Source organism: Apodemus sylvaticus, chromosome 9, assembly GCF_947179515.1.
Source record: "Apodemus sylvaticus chromosome 9, mApoSyl1.1, whole genome shotgun sequence".
NCBI lineage: Eukaryota > Metazoa > Chordata > Mammalia > Rodentia > Muridae > Apodemus > Apodemus sylvaticus.
Genome location: NC_067480.1, coordinates 110,158,505 through 110,179,801, shown reverse-complemented (window position 1 = coordinate 110,179,801; position 21,297 = coordinate 110,158,505). Strand labels below are relative to the sequence as shown.

Sequence of the window (21,297 nt, the reverse complement as noted above, 5' to 3'; positions counted from 1 at the left end):
GCTACAAAAATTACTTAAGAATCCCCATTCTTCTTGTTTTTCTGTTTTGTTTTGTTTTTCCCCAAATCTGTATCTGTTCAGGACAGTCTCTGCTCTAGACTTTCCTAGAGCATTCCTGCTTCACACAGCCAGACGCAAGCTCGTACGCAGCTTTCAGCTTCTTCTGAATCTTCTTTTCCATGCACGGTCAGCATACAAACTCTCATGTATGCCATGTGTGCGTGCATGAACACACACACACACACACACACACACACACACACAGGCAATTTCCACAAACAGCTACTGTTTTGAACCCTGGAGAAGGCCCCAGTGTGACAACTCCCTTTAGAGAAGTAAGTGTCTTCTAGTGACTAGAGATGTATATTTCAGCAGGAGGTGTTGAGTGTGTGTGTGTTTCTGTTTGTTGGTGTGTGTGTTTGTGTATGTATGTGTGTATGTTTGTGTATGTTTGCGTGTGTTTGTGCATTTCCTCTGTTGCTATGTCTTTCCTCTGTCTTCTTCATTTGCTGCTCAAGTCAAAGCCGCTCCCCTTCGCCGACCCGTTTCCCCCCTGCTCTCCGGCTCCCATTTCTTCCACTGTGGAATCACTAAGACAATGAATGAGGGCAGTACTGCCATCTACAGTAAGAGTCATATTGGCAGAGTATTCTTCAGTGCCCTTGTGAAGAGGGTATGTTTACTTTAAACTCTGATTTTAGAGATGAAGAGAGAGAGGTATGAGAAGTTGGATAAAATTCCAGAACTCACAACCGAAGCCAAAAACCCAAGATTGCCCATGAACTTTGGATGCACCTGCCACACTGTCCACCACAGTACTGAATCCGCCTGCATGCTGAGGGCATTAAATGGCTCATAAAAACAACAAGCAATTGTTGGTTGTTTGTTGCAGTTTATCAGCTAATATGATCCTCTGTAGGATCATCTACACACAGCCAACCAAAGCTTTAAGCCACTAAAGTTGAAAGGCCCACTGAGTTCTCTGAATTTAAACTTCCATCTGCCATGACTGATATCACGGGTTCCATTTCAGGTGTCTTGTGAAAAGGTTAAAAAAATAAGCAAGTTCTGCCTTACATCTGACAGAGATTCTAAGAACTACCTGGCAATGCTAAATGCATCCTGAAGCCAAGTTCCTGGAGCTTTCTCTCACCCCATTTCTCTTGTCCATATCCAGCCCTTTCCCTCACCTCTAGCACCTCCCAACCCTAGAAGAGAGTCATGTACCCTTGGGATGCAGCAAAGACTGGAAATGCCTCTGAGCATGAAAAATCTATTGGCATCCATTGTGAGTTGAAAAATCCTGAAGAGGTGCCTTATTTGGGGGCATAAATCAGTTTGCCTGTCTACCTCCATCTTTGCTGAGTGGGACAGTGTGCAGACAGTTCTAGGGCAGTGGTTTTCGACCTTCCTAATGCTTCAACCCTTTAATACAGTTCTTCACGTTGTGGTGACCCCCAACTATAAAATTATTGTCATTGCTACTTCATAACTGTGATTTGGCTTCTGTTATGAATCATAGCGTGAATCTTATTGGAGACAGAGGTTTGCCAAAGGGGCCACAGCCCACAGGTTGAGAACCACTGCTCTACAGGAAGGAAGAATACAAACTGATTTCTTGTGAATCCCAAGGTCTTCTGGGAGTTCAGGATCACAGTCAAGGTTCTGTTTCATCTGTGATGACCCAATGACAGATGTCATACCTGGAGGTGGGACAGAGTCAGAAAATTCAGTCTTTTGAACCACAGCCACCGCTGTGAATCGGCACACACATGACCTCTAGCAGGGCTTCACTTTTGACATCCTGTCTGGAGCTCAAGGTGCTGAGAGAACAGGCCGCGCCTCCGATTCCTCTCTCCATGGCTTGACGGCTTTTGCGGGCATCAGGTAAAGAAGATTCTTCCAGAAGCGTGAGTTGGAAGACAGTGGACTGTTGGCCTTCCATTTCAGAACTCTGTAGGACTTCAGGAGTTTCAGCGATGGGGGGAGAAAGGTGATGTTGCTGGCTGGAGTAAACTCAATTAAGATTATTTTAATCTTCCTCTCCACCAGTGCTTTGTGGAGGCCACTCTCGAGTTCACGCCTGGTTCCATGAGTCAGGTAGCTCCTGCTGAGGACAATGATCAGCCTCCGGCTTTTCTCTATCAGGGAATGGATCTCATCAACAACAGCTGGAAGGGCAAGGTTCACATCAGTTCAGAGAACTAAACGGCGGCGGACACAGAGGCTAAACTATCGCACACTCTTGTTTTACAGTTTTTAACATTTGGCTGCACTTACCAAGGTTTTCTTTAAAAAGTGACATTTTTATCTGTTTTAGACGCCGAGCAAAATAATCATCTTACGGTGAGTGCTCACAGAACACTTATGCCTTCTTTAAAGTTTTGTGTGTATTGATACATTTCTCCCTGACAGCCACCTCATAGAAAGGTTCTGTCACTCCCATTTTGCCAAAGCACAGAGCAATGAAGACCTTGCCCACAGTCACACAGCTGGGGAGTCACAGGCAGACAACCCAGAAGAAGCACATTTTTATCATTACCGACTTGTTCTTCATTTATGTAGGAAGGTTAAAGATTTACAATAATACCCTAAGCAGACCCCAAACCTCTGGATTATTTTAGACCAGAGGTGGCTTATCCCTAAACGGCTGGGTAATAAACACTTGAGGCGCATTCTTCTTCCCTACCCAGCAGCTCACGGAGATGATGTACTAGTGACCATATTTGACTGTTCTGGGTAAGCAAGGCTAGCCATAGATCCCAAGCTGGGCTCTGGACACAGAGAGTTCAACCAAGCCTAGTGAAAACTCAGTGCACACAAAAAGAAAACTTAAGTATTTTTTTAAACTTAGAAGGAATAGAGGGAAATATAATAAAATGGTAGCAAAAACATGGGTCCATACTTTAGAAATAATGATGTGCTTTCTAAATAACTAGCACACCAGCATGGCCTGCGCCTCATCAGCAATGCTGCACCTTGTAAGACATGTTTACCTCCAATCAGTACTGACCTTATTCTTTGCACTTACCGCCATTTTCCCTTTCTGATTTGTACTGTAAGGAGAATATAGAGCTAGTTCCTAGTTACTGCTATATTTTCTTTCTTGCTGAACTTAATGCAGGTGTGGAACATAATTACTGGATGAATGAATTTTGGTGACAATGACTACTGTGCTTTTGTATTCTCCTCCTCCTCCTTCTCCTCCTCTTTCCCCTCTTCTTTCTCCTCCTTCTCCAACTTCTCTTCTGCCACCTTGTTCTCCTGGTTCTCTTCCTCCTTTTCCTCCTCCTCCTCCTTCCTCTCTTCCTCCTCCTTCCTCTCCTCCTCCTCCTTCCTCTCTTCCTCCTCCTTCCTCTCCTCCTCCTCCTTCCTCTCTTCCTCCTCCTTCCTCTCTTCCTCCTCCTTCCTCTCCTCCTTCTACTTCCTCTCTTCCTCCTTCCTCTCCTCCTTCCTCTCCTCCTCCTTCCTCTCCTCCTCCTCCTTCCTCTCTTCCTCTTCCTTCCTCTCTTCCTCTCCTCCTCCTTCTTTTTCCTCTCTTCCTCCTTCCCCTCCTTCTCTTTCTTCCTCTCTTCCTCTGTCTCCTATTTTTCTCTTCCTCCTTCTCCTTCCTCTCTTCCTCCTTTTTTCTCTCTTCCTCCTTCTCCTTTATCCTCCTTCCCCTCCTTCTTCTACTCTTATTTCTTCTCCTTTGCCTCCTCTTCCTCCTCTCCTCCTTTGTCCTCTATATCTCCTTCCCTCCTTCCTCTCTTCCTCCTGCCCCTCCTTCTGCTCTTCCTCCTTGTCTTTCTTCCTCCTTCCTCTTCCTCCTACTTCTTTCTCTCTTCTCCCTTCTCCTTCTCATTCTACTTCTCTTCCTCTTCTCTTTCTCCTCCTTCCCCCTTCCTCCTTCTTCCCTCCTTTTTTTCTTCCTTCCTCCCTTCCTCCTCCTTCCTCTCTTCCTCCTTCTGCTCCTTCCTTTCTTCCTCTTCCTCTTCCTCCTCTTCTTCCTCCTTCCCCTCCTCCTTTTTCTCATTAGTGAATTGACTTAACATGCATATGTGCCATGCCTACATGTGTATCTGTGTACACAGAGGTCAGAGTTTGACCTTGAGTACCTTCCTCTCTTGCCTTCCATGTGGTTTACTGAAGCAGAGTCTCAGAAAAATAAATGTCTGTGCCTTTTCGTAGGTGTCAGACCCATGATGCAGAATGAAAGGGTCAATGAGGAAAGGATGGAATTATTTTCTCAATATCTATTGCTGTGTAATAATGAAAAGTTTGTTATCCAGACTAACTACTCATAAACTGATCTGATTTTTCCTGGTTTAAAGGACTTGGGCCATATGTACATCTTTAAGGTAAAAAGACAAACAATCATCTCCTGAAAAGAATTATCTTCATTAACTTTCTGTCCAGGATTCCCTTTCTTACCTCCACCAGGCACCACGTCTCTTTCAAATATGCATAACTTATACCCAAACTGTTGCTCCAGGACCTTGGGTAATGTCTCCACAGCAAAAGTGTACTCTTCTCCATTCTCAGGATGACACTCTTTCAGGTAAGACACAAAGGCATCATATGTTTTACCATCTATGAGATAAAGTGGAATCTTTTAATTTGTGATCATGAGAAAAAAATTAAGTAAAATCCTGTGTGAAAGTTATACAAAGAGAATAGAATTATTGGTTGTCAAGTTTCAGATGCATACCAAGCAACCAGTGATCTAAATATCTTTTTAAAGCCTCTGCTTTAAGACTTACACCATGAAGAGACAGACAGAGAGAGAGAGAGAGAGAGAGAGAGAGGACTAATAATCATGACATTAAGGCATATATGGGGAGCCCAGAAGACCCTCATTCCAATATTGAGAAATTAAGTTACACCTTCACTCATTCACTTCAGTCAACTCTACCACTTTAGTACTTAAGGTTTCACGGTTTCACTCTCTAAAGGCCTTTAAAACACAATGTCAAGGCAAAATAAAATAAAATAAGAGACATAAATCAAACTGAGACTGTATGCCAGAACATGGGAGAAATAGTAAGGATTCTTTGAAGAAGATGCTAGCAACAAGGAAAAAAAGAGGCCATAGATTTAGAGGAGAACATTGGGAAGCATATGGGAGACATGAAGTTGTAATTACATTATAATCTAACACACACACACACCCTTAGGGTATCAAATGTCTATGATCCACTTGGCAGTGATCCTGGAGTGGGCTCCCACTGAATTCTTGATAATGGAGCTGTATTTAGATGTCTAGGAGAACAATGGAGGAGAAAACAAGTCGCCTAACTAACAAAGACAATTCATTCTCTCCACCAGGTGAGTGAACACGGAAGTGATTTCCTTTTAGTTTCACGCAGTCTATTGAAGAGGCACATACAACTTGACAGGACTAAAAGAAACAAGTTCACAGATGAAAGAAATCCTGTGACACAGACCAAGATGAACAAGACAGTTTGACCAGCGAAAGAGGAGGGACCTCAATGGGCACAATTTCCCAACAAGGGAAGTTTGGGTGATGTCATCTATTATGTAAGTTGTATAGACGGGGCAGCAGAGTTGTGGTAGTAGAATTGTTTTTATCATATAAAAACTTAGTAGATGGCCAAGGAGTTAAATCTGCACTGACTGAATTGAAAGGTAAACATAGCTGTGTCTTTTATTAAAACAAGATGGGATGGGACAACTCTGATCTCTTACATGCTATGCATTCTAAACACAGTGGCCCAGCTCTATTTCTTCACAATCAAGTTCACAAATCAATGCTTTCTCCATCTGGCGAAAGCTCACCCAGTTCTTCTCACAGTATGCTGTTCGGCCAATTTGTTAGGACCAATTGGTAATATAAAGCAATTGGTTTAGCACAATTGCATGAGTAAGAAAATTTTGATAAAGATTACAGAATCATATGTTCATCAAATGCAGGAAAGATGGGTGATAATAAAGCTAGTTAGTATTTTAACCAATAACTACTGCCTCTGGGTAATGCTTTTAGATTGCTGTGAATTATAGCTACTGTCCAGGCAACGAGGAATTGAGCTTTTATAAATGTTTTTATCAAGTCAGTGGTGAAAATAGGCAGACAAGCAGGCAGACAGGCAGGTAGGCAGACAGACAGACCAACCAACATGAAGACAGACAGACAGACAGAACAGTTGACCAATACACAGACAGACAGATGGTTGAACAGATAGACCAACTGACCAATGCACAGACAGACAGGCAAGAAGATGGATGGATAGACAGACAGGACAACTGACCAACATGCAGACAGACAGACCAGGCAACACAGAAAGACCAACCAACCATCCAACATGCAGACACACAGACAGACAGACAGACAGACAAACCAACTGACCAACATTCAGACAGACAGATTAACATATATACAGACAGACAGTCATGCATGCACGGTCTGAGCAACCCTGAAAGATGAGGGACTTCTTCCATAACATGAGCAAATACATACGAAATCATAAAGCAAAAACTGAAAATAATAAAGTATAGTGACTAAACCAAGAATTGTTTTTTTAAGGCAGCATGAAGTAAGAATCCACATTAATAACTTGCTGGATGTAAGAGCTTGGGGATATTGTGGAAATCTGAGACATGAACAAAACAGGGAAGTACATTTACTGTTCGTGTAAATTTACAAATTTATAATTTGACCTCTATAAAGTTCTTTTTTCTATTAAAACCCATGCCCGCCCCCATGTGTGTGTGTGTGTGTCTGTGGTGTGTGTGTGTGTGCCACAGACAGCACACACACCACAGAGACACATGCACACACACACACAACAGAGTTAGGTTACTTTTTCAGAGCATAATAATCTTGAAATTTGAAGATTTTCAGTTACTTTTAAAACCATTGAGAAGCATAGACCATTAGACATGATGGCCACTAGGAAATGATGTATCTAGGAGACTGGAACCGAGGTGATTTTGTCCCCCTCCGCCCCTGCTGTGTTCCTCCAGGTACATTATTTGGCCTCCTTTTCCCAGTTTAAATGATGAAAAGGACGACAGAAATTTTAATAAAAATAAACTTTATTGGGTATAAATGATATCTCAAGTGTGTAGTGGTGTGTGTGTGTGTATGTGTGTGTGTGTGTGTAAACATGCATGGACTGACAGCACAGGACATGAAGGGAGACAGTTCACAGACATAAAACATCAGAAGAAACACACCTGAAAAGTCACAAGTACAGGCTTGCACTTCGCTCATCTCAGTGTAACCCACACAGCATAACCCCCACTCCAGGCTAGGAACCGGGATTGTGAGCTCAAGGGCTGTGAGCGGCATTGTCCAAATAAAACAAAGACCAGTGTGTCCTGTGCTGGGCGTGGGCGCAAAAACATGAGCTAGGAAGTCCCTGTCATAGCAGCATATTACCTGTTAGTGTCTCATCTCTTTCTGCTATGCGTCTATAGAACAGAACCAAGTCAACTTTGTAAATGACGCACAAAATCACCATGCACACTGCTGCCACAGAGGTGAGGACAATCACGGTTATTCCTCTCGTAAAGACATGGCCTGGGATATCAGGTGTTTCTGCAGAGAAATGAGAGAAAAGGAAATCAGGAATCAACGATGTAGCCAGGTTTTCCCACCGTCGTGTTGCGGCGGTGGTCAGTTCTTGCCTGTCGCTCTGACGGAGGTGTCTGTCTCCCTACACTCTTCCACACTCCACCTCACTCTCCACACCCCTGCTGGTAGTCTACGGTGGGAAAGCTTTTTAGTTCAACTTGTAAACATGTTCAAGGATATCCAAAGACATGCAGTAGAACAACAGCCGCTCAGGCCATCCAGACCTGTGGAATTTAGATTTCTGAAGCAGTTACAGGTTAGGGTGGGGCTCATAGGACTGGATCAAGAATGGCTGTTATTGGATGAGCAAGCAGTATGTTGTCTTGCACGGGGGCACACTGAATAGAGAAAATCTGAGTTTCCTGTATGACTGCATCAGTTGGTTTGTGTTTTAGGAGCGGATCCTCAAGGCTTCTAATCCCTTCATGTGCAAAGTACAAATAATAAATGAGCCTCCTGCTTAGTTTACAGTTGCTAATGAGCAAAACACTCCCACGGAGTGTCTAACAGTGCCTGACACACAGCACTAAAGTTTTGACAAAATTTTAGGCAATATACTCTTCAAAACAAAGAGTCGTGTCCCCCAGATCTATTCAGTTTGTATTCACCATAGATAAACACAAAAGAGTAAAGAGGGGTATAAAAATTAATAATTCTTAATAGCCATCCAAGAAAGTGGTGATAGCTGAGTGTCAAAACCCTCTGGGGAGGCAGAGAGGTGATTCAACAGTTGAGAGCATTTGGCACTAAGGTCCAGGGTTTGCTTTACTCGGCATCTTCTTGGAGACTCACAACCACCTGTAACTTCAGTTCTAGGGGAAATCTGACTCCCTCTTCTAGCTTATATGGACACCAGGCTCACATGTGGTACACGTGTTTACCATCCATACTCAGAGAAATATGAAAAGCCTTTCAACCCCAATGTTTTTATGTAGTTGCAGTTAAATGTCAATCACATTTCATTTCCTCATTTGACCAAGAACTCTTTATTGATTCATAGTATACTAATCTTTATAATGATTCTAATTTTTTGTAAATGTAGACAGTGCTACACTAACTCCTTTCATATGCATTATCGTTTTCCTTTTCTTTCACTTGTTCTCCAGGAGGAAATACTAACGGTGTGGGAATTTCCATATCAGATAGTATAAGCCTCACTAAAGATTCACCCTCCTGTGTGGCTCACTTTGAAGAGATAATCTCTCCAGTAAAATCAGTCATTCCATTAAGTAAACAATAATGTATATTTAATAAGCAAACACTTAGAAGTCATGCTCTGGGGTTCCTACATCTTTGAGAGAGATCTTTGAATTCCTGATGCTCCAGAGACAGAAGATCCTATTCCCCAGGTGACAGACGTGAATTGAGAAGAGCAAGGAGAGGCAGAGGCTCTGAGGTTGTGAGAGGTGCTGAGCTGGTGCTGAGCAGTGCCCAGGAAATACGAAAAGCATCAGGTATCAGAAGAAGCAGCTTAGCCTGCTTCTGTTTCACAAGTGCACAGACCACACAACTGATGCTCACATGACAAGAGAGGGTGATGGAGGAGCTGCCGGTGGGAGGGAAGTGGGGAATCTAGACCTCTAAGCTGTGGCTTTTGTCACCTGGGGCTGTGACCTGGAATGGGCCTCCTCATCTATGGAAGCTCGTTGTTGAGACCGACTGAAATCACACAGAGAGCCAGCACAGAGCGTGTCAGAAGAGCAGCGTGCCTTGTACCTTTTCTCACTAAGATGAAGCTTTTGGTGTCTGTGGCTTCTTCATTGGTCACAGTGCAATTATATAAAACATTGAGATAGTTTTCAGTAATTTTCTGAAATCTCAGTATTCTTGAAGCATGAAGTTTGCCTTCGTAAGTCCTGTAACGTAAGAAGATAATTTAGCAACAGGCTTTGTTCGTGAGCTGTAAGAAGGGAATACCCAGAAGAAGGGAATTTATACGTTTAAAATATTGAAAGGAAGCATCAGCCATGTCTCTGTTTCTGGTATGAATTAAAATTAAAATTAGTTTCCTGCTCCTCAGAGAAGCAGCAGAACTCAGAGTGGTACCTTTTCCCCCTTTTTCTCCCTCACACCGACTTGGAATTCATTCCACACCATCACTCCCACTAACTGTGGCCCGCCAGCTCTGCAGCTGCAGCTTTCATTGCTGTAAGTGAACCTTGGGTAGCCAGAATGGAGGAAGAAAGGATGCTGCTGTTTAGCTTACAATCCAAAGGCATGGCACACGCCCTAGCAGCGCCTCTGAGCCAGGCTGTACCACGGCAGCAGCGCCTGTGGACAGATGTGTGCGGCCGCTCCTTCAGGCTTTAAAGCTATCAGAATTCAAGCACAGGAACTTCACTCTTGGGGCGTTTTGAATAAGAATAGCCCCCAACAGGCTTATAGATTGGAATAATTGTTCACCAGGGAGTGGCATCATTTAAAAGGATTAAGAGGTATAGACTTTGGGAGGAAGGTGTCACTGGGGGTCAGCTTCGAGCTTTCAGAGAGCCCTTTCCAAGCCCAGAGTCTAGCTCCTGTCGCCAGCAGATGCCAGCAGATGGAGAACTCTCTGCTCTCTCTCCAGTACTGTGTCTCCTTGTATCTCTCAGCCCACCCCCTGCCAAGAGGACTAAGCTTTTGAAATTGTAAGCAAGCCCCAATTAAATGCCTTTTTTTATTGAATATTTTCTTTATTTACATTTCAAATGTTATCCCCTTTCCCAATTAACTCCCAACCTCCATATTTCCTCCCCCTCCCCCTGCTTCTATGAGGGTTCCCCCACTCACACACCCACTCCCACCTCACCGCCCTGGCCTTCCCCTACACTGGGGCATCAGGCCTTCACAGGACCAAGGGCCTCTCCTCCCACTGATGCCTGACAAAGCCATCCTCTGCTACATATGTGGCTGGAGCCATAGGTCCCTACATGTGTACTCTTTGGTTGGTGGTTTAGTTCCTGTGTGCTCTGGGGGGTGTGGTTGGTTGATATTGTTGTTCTTCCTACAGGGTTGCAAGCCCCTTCAGCTCCTCAGTCCTTTCTCTGACTCCTCCATTGGGGACACAGTGGTGTTTAGTCCAATGGTTGGCTGTGAGCATCCACCTCTGTACTTGTCAGGCTCTGGCAGAGCCTCTCAGGAGACAGCTATATGAGGTTCCTGTCAGCAAGTACTTCTTGGCATCCACAATTGTGTCTGAGTTTGGTGACTACATTCATAGCAGCCTTTGGCATCCACAATTGTGTCTGAGTTTGGTGACTACATTCATAGCAGCCTTATTTACAATAGCCAGAAGCTGAAAATAACCCAGATGTCCTTCAGCAAAGGAATGGATACAGAAAATGTGATGCATTTACACAATGGAGTACAACTCAGCTATTAAAAACAATGACTTCATGAAATTCTTAGGTAAATAGATGGAACTAGAAAATATCATCCTGAGTGAGGTAACCCAGTCACAAATGTATTCACTAAGTGGATGTTAGCCCCAAAGCTCAGAACACCCAAAATACAATTCACAGACCACATGAAGCTCAAGAAGAAGGAAGACCAAAGTATGGATGCTTTGGTCCTTCTTATAAGTGGGAACAAAATACCCATGGGAGTAAATACTGAGACAAAGTGTGGAGTAAATGCCTTTTTTTTAAAAAAGATTAAGTTGGCATGGTCATGATGTCTCTTCACAGCAATAGGACCCTGACCAAGACAACTACCCAGTCCAGTCAAACAACATTTCAGAGGCCTCACACTCTGAAGGACAAAGTGGCTTCATTCTTCCATTCTCTATATATTCAAAAGACATTGGGAGTCAGACTCCTGTAGGAGCGCAAGAGATGACAAATAACATCAAAGCCACATCAACCAGATAGTCTCAATGGTTAAGAGAACAGACTGCTCTTGGAGAAGACCTGAGTTTGAGTACATATGCCATTTTTACTTTTGTGGCACATTAATAAAAAATAAAGCACTTGACATAGTTTTCAAAAATCCAAGAAACTATGGCGCCCTTTGATTGCTTTCTTATGAGGAGCTTGGTGACTTCCCCCCAGACTCTGACTAACTGGTACCTTTATAAAACAATGCTAAAAATACTAACATTCTCAAGAAATTTCTTTCTTCAAGCTTAGATATGTACAGAAAATGTCTGCATGATCGTCATGTTGGAACATGGTAATAATTATGATAAGCAAATTATAATTACAATTAAAGCTAACTTAAACTTCCCATCAGCCACCCAGGAGCCCAGCCTCTCTTCTGCTGTGTGCACATGTGAGTTTTACAGCATGCACCATGGCATCTCATGTTACGTGTACATACATACCATGTTGTCTTCTTCCTATCTTCTTGCACGTTAGGGTCTGAGATGTCCTCTTTCCTGACGCTCCAGTAAAACAGGTCATTTTTATTCAGTACAGCACTGCAGTTCAGCTCTACATATTTTCCTAGGTAGGATTTTATAGTCTCAGTTTTGAATTTCAAAACTCAGTAGATGTTTCAAATACAATCAGTGTGTGGCTGATTATTAAAGAGCACCACATTAAGGAAAGAAAACTGACGAGGCACTTCGCTTTACATTTTTAAAAATTACAATAATGGAGAAGAATTATGCAGCAACGACTAGCCATCGCCAAGCAATTAACTGACTTCTCTTTAAATATTCACCTTTGCATTAATTATTATAATTTAGAGGGTCAGTGCACTAATCTTCAAATTAGTAGACAGTTCCTAGTCAATGTCTCTCTTAAACGACCAGAAAAACGAGATAGGTATACATAGAAACCAATTACTTAAAAAAAGAAGGGCATTGCCTCTCAGGGGAAAGAGCAAGAAATGGTGAGATTAAAGCATTGTTAGGAAAGCTCTCCCCCAGGTAAGTAAACATGAACAGCCATTCGATTCGTGAGGAGCATCATGGAAGTGAAGTAAGCAGGGGTCCCCCAAACCTTCACATACACACACACACACACACACACACACACACACACGCAGAGCAGAGAGACCAGTTCTGTGGGATATGGGGGTAGCTGCACAGCTCCCTAAGGGCTTGGGTAGCATGAAGCTTCAGAGACTACTTGCAGATGTTTCCGGTAGGGCCATAGAACAGCAAGTGTCGCTCAGCCAGGATGTAAGGGATTCATGACTCCCTTGCAGCTAACAAATTGTGTGTACTTGAGTATATGGGCCAATTGGATAGATATATGAATTAAGCACTGGCTGAAAATAAGACACGAGAAAATTTATTTTAAAGCAATTCTTTGTAATACACATAATTTTACCATTTTTATTAAAGATAAAAGCAAATCTGTATGCTAATGAAATGTGTACTTGTTTGTTTTTTATGTAAAGAACTAAACATTGGCTGAATAATTGGCAATTCATGCTCTGAAGCATCTACAATGTTACTTAGAAATGTCCACATTTTGATTTTATAATCATCAAAGCAAACACAACTTTACATAAATATGTAATACAAAATGGCAGAAATGTATTTAGGGACCTTTCAGAAATTCTATCCTGATCCTGAACTAAAATTCCTCCAACAATTTTTTAAAAAATAAAATTCAACTCTATACCTCAAACAGCCAATTTAAAAAAGAAAGACTCCAACACAATGCAATCCAGGGGCTCATTGCGTTAACATAAGCTCAGGAATGACAGGAGGTGCACACTAAAGGTTTTGTTATCTGATTTTTTTGGTTTTGTTTTGTTTTCTGTAATTAAACCATTTTGTTTCTATAAGACCACAGGCCTTTATAAGCACAGTAATGGGCACGAACCTCCTAATGCACATCTGGGATGAGGTGCTCGGTCCTCTCCCACAGCGGTGCGCAGAAGGGACGCACGCATGCCTGGCACACAGTGTGCATGTGTTCTCCGGACGGAGCACACAGTGGGGTTATACAAGTCAGCTCCATTGACTGTTCCTGGAAACATCTTGGCTTCTTTGCGGCTTTGATTTGGAATTTCCTGCCACTGTGCATTCAGAAAGCTTTTACTTTGCCAGATTTTTCAAGGTCCTCACATGCACCTATGCATCCCCATGTGTGGTCTCAGCTCACACCTTCAGAAGGGTGTTCTAGCAGCAAAGGTTTACAACCAGCATGAGTATATAATTCTCTCTGACCCTGGCTATTTAAGTGCACGACAGATTGGATATAGCACATCTGCTCCCAGCCACCTCAGCTGAGTTCTGAGCAGACTGAGACAATGATGAGTTGTTTGGCCTGTACAGTGCCAGTTATTCAGTTGCTACTACGGAGGCAACATTCCTGTACTTTGGTAGGAAAATGTCTTTCAAAACACTTAGCTCAATATCTGGTTTAGAATATGCAAATGTATTCCATTTCTTCCTTGTTTTTATATTTGAAAAAAATTACCTAATTGTACACACATTATAAGAGCTGTCTAGACCAGCAACTCTCAACCTGTGGGGCAGGATCCCTTAGGGATTAAAGGACCCTTTCACAGTGGTTGCCTAAGGCCATTCTGCATGTCAGATATTCACATTATAACTCTAGCAAAATTACAGTTATGAGGTAGCAACAAAACAATTTTACGGTTGGGAGGAGGTCACCATAACAGGAGGACTTGTATTAAAGGGTAACAGCATTAGGAAGGGTGAGAGATCCTGAAAGTACTGCCAATTCCATCTACGGCCAAATATTTAAACTATACAACAAGCTTGATTTATCTCTACAGAGTATTATTACCAAATTTTCATGTTTTGAAAGGTCAATAGAGGAAAAATAGGAGGGGACTAAAACCATGGCTGAGAGTGTAGTCTACAAACCATTAGACAGCCCCACTGATTTTGAACAGAAGTGTCATTTGATTGGTCTAGGAGATTCAATAGTCAAACAGTGGCATGCTTTTCCTCATTTTGTAATATTCCTCAATAAATATAAAATAAGTCATATGAACCAACAACGAGCCAGATTTACTCTTGAAAACTCGATAATGGCCCCATTTATAAGTTCAGAAAGCACACACTGTAAAACATACCAAAGGATTCCCTGGCATGCAATAAAGACACATGCTCCATTATGTTCATAGCAGCCTTATTTATAATAGACAGAAGCTGGAAAGAATCCAGATGCCCCTCAAAGGAGGAATGGATACAGAAAATGTGGTATATTTACACAATGGAATACTACTCAGCAATTAGAAACAATGAATTCTCAAAAGTTTTAGGCAAATGGTTTGATCTGGAAAATATCATCCTAAGTGAGGTAACCCAGTCACAAAAGAATACACATGGAATGCAATCTCTGATAAGTGGATATTAATTAGCCCAGAAGCCCTGAATACCCAAGGCACAAATTGCATAACAAATAACTCCCATGAAGAAGTATGGAGAAGGTCCTGATCCTGGAAAGGATTGATCTAGCATTGGAGGGGAATATAAGGACAAAGAAAAAAAGGAGGGAGTTGATTGGAGAATGGATGGAGAGAAGAAGGTTTATGAGACATATGGGGGGGGGGGATCCGGGAAAGGGAAATCATTTGGAATGTAAACAAAGAATACAGAAAATAAAAATATTTAAAAAAAAAAAACATACCTAGCTCTACACCAACCTTCTCAGACTTTGATCCAAAAATAGCTGGTGTGATTTTACTCTCCCCTAAAAGTAAAATAAAACGAACAAACAGAAAAGCATTAGAATGTCTGTTAGGATGTGATCGTCCCATGGAACAGAGATTCTAATACTGCATTTCATGATTATCCATGATTTTATTTGCTGTGGTTTAAGTGCACCAAAAAATGTTAAATAGAACATTAACTTGAAATAACCAACTTGTAGTTTTGAAACTGTGTGCCATCCTCAGTTTTCCACCCCATCCATCCAAACTAGGACATGAATCATCCCCTCAATCATCCTTGTGTTCTCTACCACCGGCCTAATCATTGCAGTATCATGGTACTTGTTTTCAAATAACCTGTGCTCTGTTTCATCATGGTCACAAAGCACCAATGTAGCAACTTTGACAATTTTGCTTCTGCATATTGTTACATTTTATTATTAATTATTGTTGTTACTCTGCTGCTGTGCCTAGTTTATAAACCAAATTATGCCACGGGCACCTATGTATACAGAAACATAACATGGACCAGTTTCAGCTCCAACTGTGGTATCAGGAGCCCCACTAGGTTTTGAGTTTTATCCTCGGGTAGCTTCAGTCATTGCTACATATTGGCTTCTGTCATGATCTTATTAACTCTTTATTAACACAGCTCATATTATGAAACCTTTGTTGCCCATTAGCTGCATGATCCCATTGCAGAAAGCATTGTCCATCTAGAGTCCTTTGAAGTCAAATATTGGCTTGTGCTCGGTGAACCTGAAGCTAAAGAAACATCTCATCCAGGGAGACTGCTGCCAGGTACTGAGAGGACCAGATGTTTAGATCATAAAAGATGGACAGACACTGGGAAGAACTTACCTACTCTACGCACCTCCCTAAGTCTATCCTTCTCTCACTGATGGACTTAACAGAATATTTCAGAACTAGATGAGCCATGTGAAGCACTCCTCCCAGGCACCAATCCTACTCCTGAGGGTGTGAACTCTCCAACCCTAACCTTGTCGTGGGTGCATTACTTCTACCCAACCCTGCTGTACAAACCTGTAGACCCAGCGCCATTACTGTCCCTAGTGATCTCTGGTCCTAACCTGAAGTATATAAGCTTCACCTATTTATGTCATTATTGTCAACGTGGACTTAGGTGTTATGGGGTACATTCCTGATTAAAACAATGAGCGCCGCCCAGGCTTCCTGTCTCATACATAGTCATTTACTCTCCAGTCAAGTGGAGATCTTCAGGGATGGGGAAGTGACTTGGTAGACAGAAATGGTTGATGTGCTAGGAGGAGACTTGAGTTTGAATCCCCAAAACCCATGTAACAAGCTAAGCATGACTGCATATGCCTATACCCCTAACACATGGGGATAGAGAAAGGCTGATCTTAGAAGCTCCATGGTGAGTTAGTCCAGCAACATTAGCAAGAGATGTGTCTCAAGGCAATTGGCAGGTGATACAGACAGAATGACATCTGATGTCCTGAACCACACAGCACATCATAGATACACACTCACAGGTGGTCCCTGGTCTGGAATTTTCCAGAACTGCAAGCCAAGTAAACTTCTATGATTTATAATTGGCTGAGTCCATGGCACTCTGTTCTAGCAGAAGAATATGGCCGAAAGAAATTCATATGTGTGATTGCTTAAGCAATTGGAGAAAGGAAAATTATATTATCAAATCATGGTATAAATATGTCTTCATGGGAAAGTCAGAAATGTCAGACTCTGGGAAATGCATATAATGATAGAAGTAGTGGGGGAGGAATAGAAGAAGATGAAGAAAAATGAAAAGACTGGAACATGTGTGTGTGCTCTTGGGCTTGAGGATAAAGTAGTATGTAGTTAAGATAGATAGCCCCTGGATACTAGCAAAAGGCAGAAATATATTTCCCACACACTCTCCAAAACTATACAATACTGCAGCCCTTGACTTCAGCCCTATAAATTTGTTCAGACCTGTGACCTCCAGAACTCTAGATCAAGGTGTGCACTTGTTCAGGACACTAAGTCTTGAGGTGCTCTGCTCTAACAGTAACACGGGACAGCTATCAAAAAGTATCAGGTGACGTGCAGAAGAAACATGTCAGTACAGTGGATGTGTTGGAGCAATCTGTGAGCTTGTGGGTTTGGTTAAATGTGTCATTCGCACTGAGTTCTAGATTACAGGGACAGTAGTGGAGAAGGTCATAATTAGGGTCATGGTCATACCAAATATCTTCCAACAACTGGAGGAGCATTCATAGAGGAACAGACCATCTGTGAAGTTTTCAAAAGCAGATGAAAATCTGTCAGGAAAAGCTAAAGGTGGCAAAATGGACTCTAGGAAACCTACCAAGATAATTGCACACTCAAATTTCCCTATAAGTTCCCAAAACGGTAATAGATGGCAGGTTTTTGGCTGTGCCATCTGAAGTATATCCCCATGCAGTGCAGTTCAGTTAAATTGCCTCTCAGGTCCCTGTCACCATAGAGTCCTAAGTCTTTGATTGTCCTCTGGGCTTGGGGCAAATTGGGCTCTGTGCAAAGCTCCCCTCCAACTAGCACATGGTATCCTTGTTTTGCCAGCTGCCAGCTGCTCTCCTAGCAGGCTCCGCCCCTTCAGAGCACTGTCCCTCCAAGATCCAGACCTGGAAAAGCCTTCAGCACCTGCCTTTCATCTACACAGCACACCCTTCAGCCTCCCTGACAACCCGTTTCATATAGTTACAGCTGAAGTGCCTAGTGCCTCTCTAGATTGGCATAAAATTTCTTGACTACAGTGTATCCCTGGCTTTGGTGAATTCTCCTGTGTCCTTTGCCTCCCAATACTAAGTACAGCTTATTGAATAGAGTCCCTGATAAATATTTGTGACCTCAATAAATATTTGTTAAATGAAAGCGGAAGTTTAATAAGGTCCTGCAAATTACTCAAATTCTAAACAAGAACATGCTTACTTACAAGAGGTTCATCCACGTAAGCTTATGTTTGCTGCTAAGAAAATGTGTTTTTAGTTGCTTTTATGGGTGCCCAAGATAAAGCTTTCAAACTTTAGATTTCAAGTGGCGTTGTATTCTCAAACCCAAGAAGGTACCCTCTCCTCCCCAAGTAACTGCATGATAAAAGCAAGCGCCTGCTTCTTTCACTGGTGTTTGCTTCTTCCACAAACTTTCCCTTACCTTCAATAACTGTTATATTGACAGTCTTGGTGATGTTGTACTGTTTCCCGTTATGGTGGATAGAAAACACGCAGGAGTAATAACCCTCATCTCCAAATTCGGCATCCTTCAGGATCATTGGGGTTTTGGATATTTCTTTACAGTTCTGGTTTTGTCAAGGCAAGTTAAAATACTTTAAGACACTAAAGGCGGCATAGTTTTAATTGTTCACATCCCTAACGCTTAAGATCTTTAGAGATAAAGGGAAACACAACAGATGGCCAGCAGCCCCTAAGTAGGTGTCCCAGCACCTCGCCCTTGCTTCCATTAGAGCAGTAAAGTGCCCTGTTATCATTGCCACTAATGAAGAGTGGGCTCTCATCCCCCCTATTACCCGGTGTTCATACAAAGAGAGAGATGGACCAACAGAAACAGAGACAGAACAATTAAGAGCAAAGTCCCTGCTTAGGTGAAGACTACTCAGGAAACACACCCCTCTGCATGACACTTCGACTCCAATTCTGTGTGTAAGGGGAGGGTCAATGGGAACATGGACAGGACGACTCAAGAGGACTGAGCAGCGCTTGCCCACTCTGGATTCTTGATGTCCTGTACCAAACGGCATAGGTGGCCACATCCATAGGCAAACTTCAATCTTTCTCTTTCTCTCCACGTTACAGTAACCAATAATAACAATAACATAGCCACCATCTACAAACCAGCCTGTGATCAGCCACTCGCAGGTCCTGGACAGTGCAGGAATTATCAGAAGAGAAGATCTGAAAAACGAACTGATCATGTGACTCTGTTCCTGCACATCCCTAGCAAGGAGAGCCTAATGCTTGTAGACTTGCCTCTTGCTGGACGCTGCTGAGGGCCTCTGTAGCTAGACCCAGGCAGTCACCCAAATGTCTTACAAAGTGCCCATGGGTACCTCATATCTGCAAAGTGTTTCTGAGTATAAGTAGCATTTTAAAATATCCAAGCAGATTCTTTTTGATATATACAAAATTCTAGAGGTCTTTGACTTCAGTTCCAATCAGACCTTTTCTGATTCAGCTGCCTTGTACCTCAGGAAGATCACAGATACCTCATAGTCTGAGCGTGCTTAGCCATAAGGTCAGCTGTTGAACCACAAACAGACCTAGAAACATGCATTTCCTATATTTAGGTATTTGTGTGTTGGGACTTCCTTTAAAACCCAGAAACTGAGACTCCCTAATTTACATGTACTGCAAAATGTGTATATTTAACAGGAAAAGAAGGCAGGTAAATTCAAGACTGAGTCATATGTTTTGAAAATATTTCATATAGGAAGCTCCTCTGCTACCTCACACATCAAGACATTACAGAAAGGAAATCGCCAGGGACTCCACAAATCCCCCTGTGCAGCTTTTGACAGGGTCAGCAGTTCAGGTTTTCTCTTCCACAGATATGGCACAGGTAATGTCGTATGTGTGCACAAATGTGAATGTATATACTGTTTTATACATGATAAATGTGGGTCTCAAGTGTGAAAAGCTCCTCTGTGGCATCTTTTCAAAGAGCTCTTAGAACCCAATAAGGGAAAGGCCCACAAAGGAAGCAAACAGAAACCACACAGGCTATCCACAAGAGAAGCTCTATTGGGATATAGTCCACACATTTAAATTAGAGTCATTAAGAGAACAGCGGGAAGACATACCAAGTTTCTGAAATGTTTGATGTCAAACTTTTAACCTTCTGAAAGTATTATTTTTCATGTTAGGGAAACGTAATGAAGGGAGGTAGAGGGTAGGGCAATCAATTAACCTATCTCTGGTGCAGTAATCTATATGTGGAGATTTTCTTGAATGATTAAACACATTATTACAATATTAATCATAAATCACCCAAAGGTTTATAAAAATATCATCCATTATAATCTGTAAATAACTGAAGGACCCAGGAAAGTTAGACGTGTCTAATAACAATGAGTTCAGTTAGTTTAAATTAAGTCCATGCAAAAGTGCAGGCCAGGTTTGAAAGAAGGTTGTTCAAAGAGAGGTGTGAATGAGTAATGACATCATTTTAGTCAGAAAACAAAGAGGGCAGTCAGCAGAACACACCACGTCGAAGGACAGAGGTTCATCTAGTAAGGAAAGGAGCACAGCTGAGGGATTAGGAGCGATTTTTTTGCTCTTTGTTTTTCATTTTCTGTCTCTCACCTTTATAAAGTAAACTCAAATATTTAGAAAACATATACAATTATGTTTCAGTATCTAAACGTTGCAAAATAAAATGAGACGAAGAATTTAAACTTGCTCTCCCAAAACTGGTTTAATTAAATAGAAGGACAATGAAGGAAAAACAGGAGAGAAGAAGCAGTGGCTGTGAACTGAACATCTACTTCCAGGCCACCCTTACTGCATACATTGGCTCTTTATAATAACCATACAGAACACTTCCTCACACAGGCCAGGTCAGCCACGCGGACTTAGACCATTGCTTTAGTTGATTTTCAACGTGTTACCTTATACAGTGATGTGTGGGTGATCAGCTCTTCATAGTTAGGATTTTCACATATTATACGCAGAGATTTCTTAACTTCAACATCTCTGCTTGTCACAAGTTTTTCAGAGAAACAGCTGTGTTTGTTTCTTTTGGTGACATTTAAGGTCCAATTTCGACGATCATTTCTAAGAAATAAAGGTACAGAGGGATTTTATAACAACTGAAGAGATTTAGCAACTTCTTCCAATCTTCCTATTTACCCTAATTCCTATATGAAGAGGTTTAATCATTGATGTGTATGTTTTTCTCTGCCACCCCTTGGTTCAGAGCTGTCATGGGGTGAAAGATTACACTCCAGGGCAGTTTTTAAAAACACATGTGCATGCGCGCATGCACACACACACACACACACATACACACACACACCATCACAATACCATGTTCATACCACATACACATCACACATACATACCAAATGGACTACACACAGGCAGCCATTTGGCATGGATTGAAGCACAATTAATGTTTTAAACTTTATCATCAGTGCTGGA

General features: G+C 42.1%; 1 protein-coding gene across 5 annotated transcripts in view; it reads right to left on the bottom strand.

The window, feature by feature from the left end:
- Positions 1-1,244: 1,244 nt before the first annotated feature.
- Positions 1,245-21,297, bottom strand: part of Il18r1 (interleukin 18 receptor 1) — a 31,936-nt gene continuing 11,883 nt past the window's right edge. For all 5 annotated transcript variants that reach the window (XM_052193167.1, XM_052193164.1, XM_052193166.1 and 2 more), the window contains 8 exons: positions 20,766-20,931; positions 18,296-18,440; positions 15,119-15,177; positions 11,877-12,001; positions 9,293-9,432; positions 7,382-7,540; positions 4,414-4,572; positions 1,245-2,171 (listed from right to left, as the gene is read on the bottom strand). In XM_052193167.1, the coding sequence (XP_052049127.1) occupies positions 1,816-2,171; positions 4,414-4,572; positions 7,382-7,540; positions 9,293-9,432; positions 11,877-12,001; positions 15,119-15,177; positions 18,296-18,440; positions 20,766-20,931 (1,309 nt within the window). In that variant the 3' untranslated portion in view covers positions 1,245-1,815. The remainder of the gene's footprint in view (positions 2,172-4,413; positions 4,573-7,381; positions 7,541-9,292; positions 9,433-11,876; positions 12,002-15,118; positions 15,178-18,295; positions 18,441-20,765; positions 20,932-21,297) is intronic.